General features: G+C 47.7%; 2 protein-coding genes across 2 annotated transcripts in view; both read left to right on the top strand.

Annotated features, from left to right (window-relative positions):
• Positions 1 to 13,359, top strand: part of SKAP1 (src kinase associated phosphoprotein 1) — a 65,009-nt gene that overhangs the window by 48,992 nt on the left and 2,658 nt on the right. The window contains exons 9-11 of the mRNA XM_068211970.1: positions 313 to 474; positions 2,445 to 2,501; positions 3,309 to 3,421. Of these exons, the coding sequence (XP_068068071.1) occupies positions 313 to 474; positions 2,445 to 2,501; positions 3,309 to 3,421 (332 nt within the window). The remainder of the gene's footprint in view (positions 1 to 312; positions 475 to 2,444; positions 2,502 to 3,308; positions 3,422 to 13,359) is intronic.
• The window catches only part of MRPL10 (mitochondrial ribosomal protein L10), a 112,967-nt gene continuing 104,985 nt past the window's right edge, over positions 5,378 to 13,359 (top strand). Inside the window, exon 1 of the mRNA XM_068211990.1 lies at positions 5,378 to 5,419. Within this exon, the coding sequence (XP_068068091.1) occupies positions 5,378 to 5,419 (42 nt within the window). The remainder of the gene's footprint in view (positions 5,420 to 13,359) is intronic.

Raw genomic sequence — 13,359 nt, forward strand, 5'->3', positions numbered from 1 at the left:
GGAGACAGAGAAAATTCCAGAAATTCTCTGGAATCCCCAGGCAGCTTCCCAGGCTCCATCCCTCCAGGCCCACATGGAATTTGGGGTCATTCCCTGGGATTTTCCATCTTTCCTTGGGTTTTTCCTTGTTTTTTTGCCTGTTTGGGGTCGTTCCCTGGGATTTTCCATCTTTCCTTGGGTTTTTTCCTCTTTCCTTGGGTTTTTCCTTGGTTTTTTGCCCGTTCTCAGGCACAGGATTTGGATCTCCATCCCACCCCTCTGGAATGGGGAGAATTCCCACTTTTCCATCCCTTTTTCCCTCTTTCCCGGCAGACCTGAGCTCCCTGACCATTCCCTGTGATGAGGAGGAGGAGGAGGAGGAAGAGCTCTCCAAGGACCGGGACAGCTCCGATTCCATGAACAATTCCCAAAATTCCACCCTGAATCCGGAGGATCTGGAGCTGGAAGGTGATGACATCTATGAGGTGCTGCCAGGTGAGCTCTCAGATTCCCAATTTTCCTTGGAAAAACATGAGGAAACCTCGGCCGTTCCCACACCGGTGCCATTCCCACATCTCTGCTTTTAACCCCCCCAAAATTCCAAGGATTTTTCCCATTTCTTTATCCCGAGCTTTTGATGGACTTCCCAAACCCAAACCTTGTTTTTCTGGGAATTTCGGATCTGGGGATTCTGCTGGAGCATCTCTCAGATTTTTCATGGATTTTCATGGATTTTCATGGATTTTTCAAGGATTTTCATGGATTTTCACGGGGTTTCATAGATTTTCATGGGTTTTCATGTTTTTCCATGGATTTCCATGGATTTGCATGGGTTTCCATGGATTTTCACAGATTTTAATGGGTTTCCATGGATTTCCATGGGTTTTCACAGATTTCCACAGGTTTTCCACAGATTTTCAATAATTTCCATGGATTTTCATGGATTAGGTATTCCAACTTTCCTGAAATAGCCTGGCAAGGAAAAATCCATGGATTTTCATGGATTTCCATGGACTTTCACACATTTCCACGCATTTCCATGGTTTTCCATGGATTTCCATGGTTTTCCATGGATTTCCATGGACTTCCATGCATTTCCATGCATTTCCATGGATTTTCATGGGTTTTCATGGATTTCCATGGATTTCCATGGATTTCCATGGATTTCCATGGATTTCCATGGATTAGGCTTCCCAGCTCTCCTGGGATAGCCCAACCCACAGATCTTCCTGCATCCCAAATCCCCAAAATCCCCAGGAGAAACCCAAATCCCTCCGCCCCCTTCTCCCTCCTTTGCCTCCTGACCAAAAACCACGGGAAAAAAAAACCCGTGAGACGGGAATAAAAAAAAAAAAAAAAAAATGGGAAAAGCCGCGGAGAGATAATTTCCTCGGCGTTAATGAAGTTTTACAAAAACAGACGCGGCCGAGGCCAAATAAAATTTCACAGGTGATAAATTTTTCCAATTTCCCGGGAAGGATTCGATGGGAATGTTAAATCAGGAGTGAAGGTGTCCGTTCGGAAGCGCCGAGCGCTGCCGGGGAATTTTATCGACTGGAAAATTGAATCAAATTGCTCCATTAAAAACTCTGCTCCGCAGAGATTCCGAAGCTTCCCGGGATGCGCCGGCGGCTCCGGACCCCCGGGATGAGGATCCCAAAAGTGGGGTGGGGGGGAGAAGTGGAATTTTCCAAAGTTTTCCAGCTTTTTTGCTTTGAATCAGTCCTGGAGAATCTAAGTGTTGGGTGGGATTGGGAAGGCAGAGCTTCGCTTCCAGGCCTGATTCCAGGAAAACTCTTGGAACCTTCGGGCTGGATTCCAGGAAAATCCCTGGATCCATCGGGCTGGATTCCAGGAAAAGCCCTGGATGGTGGGGAGGGGCTCCTCCTGTCCCCATGGATCCCATTCCCGGATTTCCCAGCTCCAAATCCTCCGGGAATGTGCCTGGGAACGGGACAGGGAGTGGGCAGGGATGTCCGTGGGATGGGAAGGGCTTTTCCCTGGATGGGAAATGGCTTTTCCACGGATGAGGATGGAAATTTGGGATGCTCCACTCAGCTCCATTTCCTTCCCATTTTTCCAAGCCTTCCCAGCCCCTCTGGAATCCTCTTTTTCCCTGGGATCACTCCTTCCATCCCTTCCTCCTCCTCTTCCCAAATTTTCTCCTTTATTCCTCCTTCCTTCCTCGCATTCCCAGCCCGGAATTTCCCCTCTGGAATCTCCTTTTTCCAGGACACCTCTCTTCCCACAGGATTCATGGATTTGTTTTTTCCGGTGTCCACAATAATTCCGGTTTTCCATGAAAATCTTCTCCGATCTTTCTCTCACCACAATCAATCTGGGAATTTTTTATTCCCAGGATTTTCTCGGAGCCCTGGGCCTGCCGGAGCTGCAACATTTCTGGATTTTCCCTGATTTTTCCTCTGTTTTTCCTGGATTTTTCCCACTGTTTTTTCCCTCCCCAGATGAGGAGCAGGAGCCGCCATTCCCGGAGGATGAGGAGGATTTCGGGAGCGAGGAGGGTAAGATCCCAATCCAAAAGATTTCCAGGATATGGATGGGGAGAATATTTTGGGATTTTTGCCACTTTGGAGCATCCTGGGCTGTGGAAAATGTGGAGAACAGGAGAATTCCTGGGATTTGACTCTTCCCAGTGGTGGAATTCCATTTGGGAAGACTCTTCCCAATGGGAAAATGAGACATCTCCCAAAACTCCTGGGATAAAGGAGGTATTTGGGATTGTTTTAAGCAGGATTTTTATCCCTAAAAGGCCAGGGAGGAATCCCGCAGGAATTTTGGGATCCAACCCCCCAGGATCCCACCAGATATTCCCAGGATGCCTCCCACACCCTCCAGTCCCTCTGGGAAGCAGGAAAGGAGCTGGGATGAGAATTCCTGGGAAAGGAATTCCTGGAAAACTGGGACCAAACTCTTTGGGGAGCACCAATCCCTTGGCCGGCGAGTCCATGATGGAATTCCATGGAATTCCTGCATTTCCTAACCTCAACATTCAACATTCCCGATGGATTTGGAGCCTTTCCCATCCTGGAGGACTTTCAGCACTGGAATCGCCTCCAGGGAGATTTTTCCATTTCCCTGATTTCCTGTAATCCCCTTTTCCCATTATTTCCTGCAATTCCCGTGGCCATCGTGGTGTCCCATGGAATTCCCGGCATTCCCAACCTCAACATTCAACATTCCCAGTGGATTTGGAGCCTTTCCGATCCCGAAGGAGCGCCAGGAGAACTTTCAGCTCTGGAATCACCTCCATGATCCTGTCCCTATAAATCTCTCACCACCCTGATCCTTTTATTCCCCCTTTTTCCCAGAAAATTCCAACTGGGATTACTCCAATTATTACCAAGGATTGTGGGATTGCCACGGGGACAATCCTGACGAGCTCTCCTTCCAACGGGGCGACCTCATCCGCATCCTCAGCAAGGTAGGAGCCGAGATTTTTTGGGAATATTTTGTTTTTGTTTTTGTTTTAATTTTTTGGGATTTTTTGGGGAATCTTTTGGGAATTTTTGGGGAATTTTTTGGGAAATTTGTCTCGCTTCCCATTTGTTTTCCCATTCCCACTGGTACGGCCTTATCCGCGTCCTCAGCGAGGTAGAATCCGGAATTCTGGGAATTTTTTTGGGGGCCTTTTTTTGGGAAATTCGGCTCGTTTCCCATTTTATTTCCCATTTCCAAAGGGCTGACTTCATCCACGTCCTCGGGGAGGTAGGAGCAGGAATTTTTTGGCATTCGGGCTCATTTTCAAGACCAAAAGGTGCTAAAAACGCTCAAAATGAAGATTTAAAATTAAATTAATGATGTCAGGAGGGGGCTTTATTGGCTTTTAGCGAGTTTTATAGGGTTTTACTCTTTTTTGCCGGTTTTTACTTGGTTTTACTGGTTTTGACTGGTCTTTACTGTGTTTTACTGGGTTTTACTGGTGTCTACTGGTTTTTTATTGGTTTTTACTTGATTTTCTTGGATTTTCACTGGTTTTTACTGGTCTTTTTTGGTTTTTACTGGGTTTTCACTGGTTTTACTGGTTTTTACTGGGTTTTTATTGTTTTTTACTGGTTTTTACTGGGACTGGGACCTATCTGGGGCTTGATTTGGGGTCGGAGGAGCAGCTCCCCCTCCTGTCCTGCACCCTGCTCCGGAAACCTACAAATTCCGCATTTTTGGGGGGAATCCTGATTTGGGAATTTGGGGAATTGCCTGTAGTGGGATCCCCCCAGGCCGTGTTCGTCCAGGGGGTGGCCCCAGGAGCAGCTCGGGGCCACATCCCATGATCCTGGTGGGAATCCCGGGGGCTCCAGGGGCAGCTCAGAACTGATGGATCCTGGGGGCTTTTCCCCTGTAAATTCGGGATGCGGGAAGCGGAGGGAGCAAGAGGCAGTGATGGGAGGAGGAGGAGGAGGAGGAGGAGGAGGAGGAGGAGGGAAAAGGTTGGGAATGTTCACTCAGCTGCGCCTTAATTTCCTTTTCAATCTTGTCCCAATTAATTTCGCGGAATTAATCTCGCGGCGCCCGCTGTCTCCAACCACGGAATAGTGGCTCCTATAAAATCCCATCTGGCGCCTTCCCGGCCCGACATTCCCAGGAAAACTGGGCACCGGGAGCGGAATGGGGCCAGGGAATCATGGAATTGTTGAGGCTGGATCTGGGCATGATCCCCGATGTGGAAACCAACCCTGTCCCAGTGTTCCTTGGGCACTTCCAGGGAAATTGGGGCCTGTTTGATCCCAGGAATCCCGGGAATGCTGATCCCAAGGGATCCTGGCCTCTCTGGATCTGGGAGGTGCAGGGTGACAACCCGAGGTGCCAACAGCTCATTCGCTGGGAGAAAACACTGGGAATTCACCTAGGAAAAGGGAAGAGTCACTCCCATCCCTAATTCCCATCCCTAATTCCCATCCCTAATTCCCATCTCTGGAAGTGTCCAAGGCCAGGCTGGACTGGGATATTGGGAGGGGTCCCTGCCCATGGCAGGACTGGGAATGGGATGGGGTTTGAGCTCCTTCCCACCCACCCCATCCTGAAATTCCATAATCCCAACAAAACCCCATTCCATATCCCCGTTCCTGCTCCCTCTTTCCCATCCCAGCGGTTCCTCCTCCGGGATAATTCCTGCTTTCTGTGGCTTTAGCTGGATGTGGCGGGCGCTCTAAAACCGGGATCCGTTCATTCCCTCCATCCCTGCCTGGGAAAACCGGGAGAGGGAAGTGGCGGGAGAGAATTCCCGCATCCCACATGGCAGCCGAAGGCGCGGAGTGACATCTAGTGGCATTTTCCATGGATTTGGGGACGGGGACCAGCCCTGACCTTCCCCGCCCGCTCCGTCCCCGGAGGCGGCGCGGGATGAGCTCGGTCCGGGCTCAGCTGCGCTCGGATCCCGGGAATGATCCCGCTGGGAATGGCGGGAGCGCCGCGATGGCGGCAGCTGGGAGGCAGCGGTCACCCCGCGGTCACCCCCGGTCACCCCGCGGTCACCCCCCGGTCACCCCTCCGTCACCCTCTGGTCACCCCTCGATCAACCTCGGTCACCTCCGGTCACACCCCGAGGGGTGATCACCCCTCGGTCACCCCCGGTTATCCCCGGTCACCTCTGGTCACCCCCGGGCACTCCCCGGTCACCTCTGGTCACCCCCGGTTATCCCCGGTCACCTCTGGTCACCCCCGGGCACTCCCCGGTCACCCCTCGGTCACCCCCGGGCACTCCCCGGTCACCCCTTGGTCACCTCTGGTCACCCCCGGGCACTCCTCGGTCACCCCTTGGTCACCCCCGGTTATCCCCGGTCACCCCTTGGTCACCTCTGGTCACCCCCGGGCACTCCTCGGTCACCCCTTGGTCACCTCCCATTATCTCCGGTCACCTCTGGTCACCCCCGGGCACTCCCCGGTCACCCCTTGGTCACCCCCGGTTATCCCCGGTCACCTCTGGTCACCCCCGGACAATCCCCGGTCACCTCTGGTCACATCCGGACACCCCTTGGTCACCCCTTGGTCACCCCCCATTATCTCCGGCCACCTCTGGTCACCTCCGGACACTCCCCGGTCACCCCTCGGTCACCCCTGGTCACCCCCCAGTCACGTCTGCTCACCTTGGTCATCCCTGGTCACCTCGGTCACTCCCAGTCACCCCTGGCCACCCCCTGGTCACCCCTGTTATCCCCGGTCACCTCCGGTCACCTCCAGTCACTCCTGGTGACCGCCAGTGATCCCCCGGTCACCCCCGGTCACCCTGGTCACCCATGGTCACTCCTGGTCACCCTGGTCACTCCTGGTCACTCCTGGTCACTCCCGGTCACACCTGGTCACCCCCAATCACCTCTCAATCACTCCGTGGTCATCCCCTGGTCACCCATGGTCACCCCTGGTCACCTCTGGTCACCCCTGGTCACTCCCCAGCCACCCCTGGTCACCCCCCGGTCACTTCAGTCACCTCCGGTCACAGTCACCCCTTGATCACTCCCTGGTCACTCCCTGGTCACCCCTGGTCACTCCCTGGTCACCCCTGGTCACCTCTGGTCACCTTGGTCATCCCCGATCACCTCGGTCACTCCTGGTCACCCCCCGTGATTCCCAGGTCAGCCCTGGTCACCTCTGGACAGCCCCAGTCATCCCTGGTCACCCCGGTCACCTTGGTCACCCCGGTCACCTCTGGTCACTCTCAGTCACCCCCAGACACGCCTTGATCACCCCTGGTCACCCCTGGTCACCCTGGTCACCCATGGTCACTCCTGGTCACCCCTGGTCACTCCTGGTCACCCCTGGTCACTCCCTGGGACAGGGACAGGGACGAGGCCGATCCCAAACTCTGCCCAATCCTCAGGGATTCACCTGCGCATCCCCGGATCTGCACCCCGGATTTTCCTCATCCCCAGGAAGGAATCCTGGGCGTTCCTGATCCTGAATCCCGAATTTCCCCTCATCCATCCTCACCTGCACATTCCTGGTGCTTCATCCCAGCCTTTGGCGCTTCATCCCAAACTTTGCTGCTCCTAACCAAATTTTGATGCTCCATCCCAAATCCCAGATGCTCCATCCCAAACTTTTGGTGCTCCATCCCAAATTCTGGATGCTTCATCCCAAATTTTGATGCTCCATCCCAAATCCCAGACGCTCCATCCCAACTTTTGGTGCTCCATCCCAAATTCTGGTGCTCCATCCCAAACTTTCGTGCTCCATCCCAAACTCCGGATGCTCCATCCCGAATTTTGGTGCTCCATCCCAAATCCCAGACGCTCCATCCCAACTTTTGGTGCTCCATCCCAAATTTTGGTGCTCCATCCCAAACTTTCGTGCTCCATCCCAAACTCCGGATGCTCCATCCCGAATTTTGGTGCTCCATCCCAAATCCCAGACACTCCATCCCAAATTCCCCTCCTCTGCAAGGATTCACCTGCCCCTTCCCGGGATAACCCCCCGGGAAAAGCCGGAATTCCGTCCCCGCTCCCGGAATTCCGGGATCAGTTCCGTCCCTTCCTCATCACGTGAACCCCGGGAGGCCCTCGGGGCCGGAATTCCCAGGAATTCCAGGATATTCCCACATTTCCTTCGGAATTCGTCGCTGGGAATTCCAAAGGAGCTGGGAAAAGCGGGAGGGATTTTGGGATCAGCGCCTTGGGAATGTCCTGGGATGAGCCTCGGGTGGGAAAATGAATTAATTTAATAAAGGCAATGAATTTAATTAATTAATTAATGGAATAAAATAATTAGTTAATAAATAGGGACATGAATCAATTCTAAATTAATTCTAAAATATTAAATAATTTATTACTGATAAATTAATTAATAAATTGCTATTAATATTGAATAAGTACTCGTTAATTAATTATAAATTAATATTAAATAGAGGATATAAATTAATTATAAATTAATAAATAAGCAGGTAAATTAATGTTAATCAATTAATAAATAATCAGGGAAACTAACGTTAATTAATTAATAAATAAACAGGGAAATAAATCAATTATAAATTAATGAATGAACAGGTAAACAAACAGGTAAATTAACGTTAATCAATTAATAAATAATCAGATAAACTAATGATAATAAAAACAGGGAAATAAATTGATTATTAATGAATAAATGAACATGTAAACAAACAGGAAAATTAATAGTAATTAATTAATAAGCAGATATTTAAATCCATTAGAAATTAATAAATAAACATGTAATCAAACAGATAAGTAAATGTGACTTAATTCATTATCAAATACTAAATAAACAGGTACATGAAGTCCTTAATTAATCATTAATGCATTATAAATTAGTAAATCAACTTGTAAACAAAGAGGTAAATAAATGGAAATTAATTTATTATAAATTACTAAAGAAACATGCAAACAAAGAGGTGAATTCGTCTTCATCAATAATAAATAATCATTAATAAATAATAATAAATATTAACAGTAAACAATATATTATTTAGACTAAATAATAAATACTAAATCATATTAATAATGTAAATAATAAATAATCAGTGAATTGTCAATAATAAATATTAATAAATAGTAAATGGTAAATTATAAATAATATATAATAAATAGTACATAATAAATGAAATTAAAATAAATAAAATTGCAATTAATAAAAATTAATAATTTTAAATAATAAATGGAACTTTAATAAAATTAATAAAATTAATAAAATTAATATAAATAATAAAAATAATTGAATTAATAATAAAAAGGCAAATTAAATAAATTCATTAAATTAAATTAAATTAAATTAAACTAAATTAAATTAAATTAAATTAATTGAATTCAATGGATTAACCCCGCATTAAAACTGGGATTTTTTCTCTGGGATTTCTTTTTTGTTTTAATTTTATATTTTATATTCAATACTTTGTATTTTGTACTTTGTAAATCCTAGTTTCTATTTTTAAATTTAATTTTTAAATTTTTATCTTTAGATTTTTTTTTTTTATATTATACGTTTTAAATTTATTTTAAGTTTTAATATTTATATTGGTTTTTTATATTTTATATTTTGTATTTTAACTTTTATATTCTACATTTGACACTTTAAATGTTGCATTTTATTTTTTCTATGTTTACTTTTTATATTCTGCATTTTACATTTTAATTGTTATATTTCACAATTTATTTTTTATATTTTACATTTTACATTTCATAGCTTACACTTTATTTTTTTTAATTTTTGTATCTTGCATTTTATATCTTACATCTTTATACTTTATATCTTACATTTTATATTTGATGTCTTATATTTTGCATTTTTTATTTTACATTTTACATTTTCTATTTTATATTTTATATTTCAACATTTGAATTTTTATATTTTATATCCTATATATTGTAATTTGTCCACTTCCTATTTTATTTTGTATATTTTAAATTCTCTTTTTAATATTTATTTTATATTTTATATTTTATATTTTATATTTTATATTTTATATTTTATATTTTATAATTTATAATTTATATTTTATACTTTATATTTTATACTTTATATTTTATATTCTACCTCCATCCCATCCATCCGCACCCACCCCTGACAGCAGATTTGGGAATTTTTCCTTGGAAAAACACAGGAAAAACAGAGAAACTGCTGGAAAAAAAACAATCCCAAACTATCCCAAAAATTCCAGAAATCCCAAAATCTCGGAAATCCCAAAACCTCCTAGAAATTCCAGAAATCCCAAAAATCACAGGAATCCCGGAAATCCCAAAAAATCCCAGAAATCTTGGAAATCCCAAAACATCCTGGAAATTCCAAAAATCCCCAAAACCCCAGAAATTCCCAAAAACATCCCAGAAATCCTGGGAATTCCGGAAATTCCGGAAATCCCAGAAATCCTAGAAATCCCGGAAATCCCAGAAATTCTGGAAATTCTGGAAATCTCGGAAATCCTCGAAATCCCGGGAATCCCAGAAATCCTAGAAATCCCGGGAATCCTGGAAATTCCGGAAATTCCAGAAATCCCAGAAATCCCCGGAAATCCCCGGGCTCCTTTTCCCGGAGCTGACCCCAAATCCCAGCGGGAATTCTGCAGATTCCGGAGATTCCCGGGCTCTGTTCCCTCCAGAATCCATGGAATTCCCGATCCCAAAGAAATCCCGAGTTTAAAGCGATCCCAAAACAGAAAGCAAACAAAAAAAAACCAAAAAATCCCCCAAAAAACCCCTAAATCCGGGCTGGGGGAGCCTGGATTTGGGGGAAAAATGGGAATTCCCCAGCTCCAAATCCCGCTGATCCCGCTGGCTCCGGCCTGTATTCCCGGTTTTTAAAATCCTTTTTCCAAGCTGGAAATGGAGCAAAATCCCGGGTTTATGGAAGGGAAAAGGGAATTTGGGAGCCCTAAAAAAGGCTGGAATTCCGGGAATTGCCCCCAGTAATTTAGGATTTAATGAAAACCGCGGGAATTCAACCCCGCCAGTAACGCCCGGTTTGGGACAGAGAGGAAAACCCGATCCCAGTAACTCCCAGTTTGGGATCAGAGTTGGGAATCCAATCCCAGTAACCCCAATTTGGGATGACAATGGGAACCCTCTCCCAGTGCCCCCCAGTTTGGGATCAGAGTGGGGAACCCGATCCCAGTAACCCCATCCCAGTTCTCCCAGTTTCCCCATCCCAGTCCAGGCCTCTCTCCCAGTTCCCCCACCAGGGGTCCCTCCCCCTTTTCCCACATCCCCAAAATTCCCAATCCTGACGGCAAATCCCCGAATTCCCAATCCTGAGGGAAAATTCCCAAATTCCCAGTCCTGAGAGAAAAATCCCAAAATTCCCAATCCCGGGGGTTTGGGATCACCAAAACATCGGGATCAGGAATCCTGCTGGAAGGAGCATGCGGCGCTTTGGGGCTGGAATTGGGATTTGGCCAAAAATCTGGAAAGAAAATGGGGTAGCTCCCCAAAAATTCCCAATTCCGGGGGTTTGGGATCACCAAAACATCGGGATCAGGAATCCTGCTGGAGAAGGAAGCGCTTGGGATTGGGATTGGGATTGGATTTGGGATTGGGTTGAAAATCTGGGAAGGAAAGGGGCGGTTCTGCCAATTCCCTCTAAAGCTCTGACTTGTCCGTGTCCCCCATCCCAATCCCCAGCCCTGCGGTGTCCCCAAATCCCCTTTCCCTGCCCCAAATCCAGGGAATCCCAGGGAATTTTGGGGGGAGAAGCGGCCCCGGGGTTTTCTCTGGAAAGCGATTTTTGATGGGATTTTTGATAGGATTTTGATGGGATTTTTTAATGGGATTTTTAAAGGGATTTTTAAATGGAAATTTGATCAGATTTTTTTTTAATGGGATTTTTAATCTGATTTTTAAATCGGATTTTGGATCTGATTTTTGATCCGATTTTTGATGGGATTTTTGTTCCGATTTTATCCCGGAACCGGCACCCCGCTCCCTTCTCCGTGGATTTGGGATTTGGGGTTCGGATGGATGGATGGAATTATCCCAAACCCTGCCCGCAGCCCCGACCTCCCCCGGCCGCTGCTCTCCGTCAGGCGCGGCTTTAAAGCCGAAGATAATCGGCCTCAGAGCAAATTTCGGAACCGGAGCGTGCGATAAACCAAATAAAAATCACTCCCGCTTTTTTATTTCATTTAATTTCATATTTTTCCCCTTTTTTTCCCCCGCTGGGATAGGCGGGAGAGGTTCATTTTTTTTTTTTCTCTCTCTCTCCCTCACAACTCTGCCATTAAACTCGAGCCGGGAAGTTTTTTCCCCGTGAAAAACGGCCAATTTTGGTGTTGTTCTCCCCGCTCGGCAGCGGCGTTATTAAAATGCTAATTTAAGAGTGGAAAGAAAAAAAAAAAAAAAAGAAAAAGAAAAAAAAAAACAAAACAAAAAAAAAAAAAAACGAGCTAAATATCTGGCGGTGCCGCAGCCTAATTGCAGCCCATAATGAGCTCTGGAAATGCGAGTGCCCCCGACACACGGAGAGCATCAACAGCCGCCGACACCTCATTAGCGCCCGCCTTCATTAATTCTGCCGACCCCGCGCTGACCCCGCCGGGGGCCGCGGGGCGCAGGTGGAGCCGCCCGAGCGGCCCCCGGGGATGCGGCGGCGGGGCCGGCTCCGGTTGCCGCGGCAACGCGGGGGATGCGGCAGAGCCCGAGCGCGTCCTCGGGGGTCCCCGAGCTGCGCTGGAGCGCCCCGGGTTCATCGCCGCTACTCCCGGAGATGTGAGAGCCCCGGTTCTGGGATGCTGCACCCCCGATTCCGGCACGTTCCCCCCCGATTCCGGCACGTTCCCCCCAATTTCTGCACGTCCCCCCCGATTTCTGCAGTTTTCCCCCTCAATTCCGGCACGTTCCCCCCAATTCTGGCACATTCCCCCCAATTCTGGCATGTTCCCCCCAGTTCCGGCAGGTTCCCACAATTTCTGCACGTTCCCCCCAATTTCTGCAGTTTTCCCCCTCAATTCCGGCACGTTTCCCCCAATTCTGGCACATTCCCCCTCAATTCTGGCACGTTCCCCCCAATTCTGGCACATTCCCCCCAATTCTGGCATGTTCCCCCCAGTTCCAGCAGGTTCCCGCAATTTCTGCACGTTCCCCCCAATTCTGGCACGTTCCCCCCAATTTCTGCATGCTTCCCCCAATTCCGGCACATTTCCCCCCAATTTCTGCACGTTCCCCCCAATTCTGGCACGTTTTCCCCCAGTTCTGGCACGTCCCCCCCCAATTCTGGCACGTCCCCCCCAATTTCTGCACGTCCCCCCCAATTTCTGCACGTTCCCCCCAATTTCTGCACGTTCCCCCTAATTCCAGCACGTTCCCCCCAATTTCTGAACGTTCCCCCCAATTTCTGCACGTTCCCCCCAATTCCGGCACATTTCACACCCGTTCTGGCACGTTTCCCCCTCAATTTCTTCATCCCTGAAATTCCAAATCCCTGAATTCATCCCTTGGGTTCTCCTGGAGATGTGAAAGCCCCGATTCTGGGATGTTTCACCCCAACTCCAGCACGTTTCCCCCAGTTTCTGCACATTTCCCCCTCAATTCCAGTATATTTTCCCCCCAATTCTGGCACATTTCCCCCCAATTTCTGCACATTTCCCCCCCCAGTTCCGGCATATTTCCCCGCAATTTTTGCATCCCTAAAACTCCAAATCCCATGGATCCTGCAATTCCCCCCAGTCCCTGCTCATCCTTGCACCCCCAAAACCTCCCTGCACCTCCAAACCCTCCCAGCGCCCCAAAAATTCCTGGATCCCGAGCACCCCCCAGCCCCTGCGCCCCTGAACCCCCAAATCCGACATTTCCTGCACCCCCAAACCCTCCCAGCGTCCCAAAAATTCCTGGATCCCGAGCATCCCCCAGCCCCTGCACCCCTGAACCCCCAAATCCGACATTTCCTGCACCCCCAAACCCTCCCAGCAACTTCCCGCAGATTTTTATTTCT

Source organism: Anomalospiza imberbis, chromosome 22, assembly GCF_031753505.1.
Source record: "Anomalospiza imberbis isolate Cuckoo-Finch-1a 21T00152 chromosome 22, ASM3175350v1, whole genome shotgun sequence".
Taxonomy (NCBI): Eukaryota; Metazoa; Chordata; class Aves; order Passeriformes; family Viduidae; genus Anomalospiza; species Anomalospiza imberbis.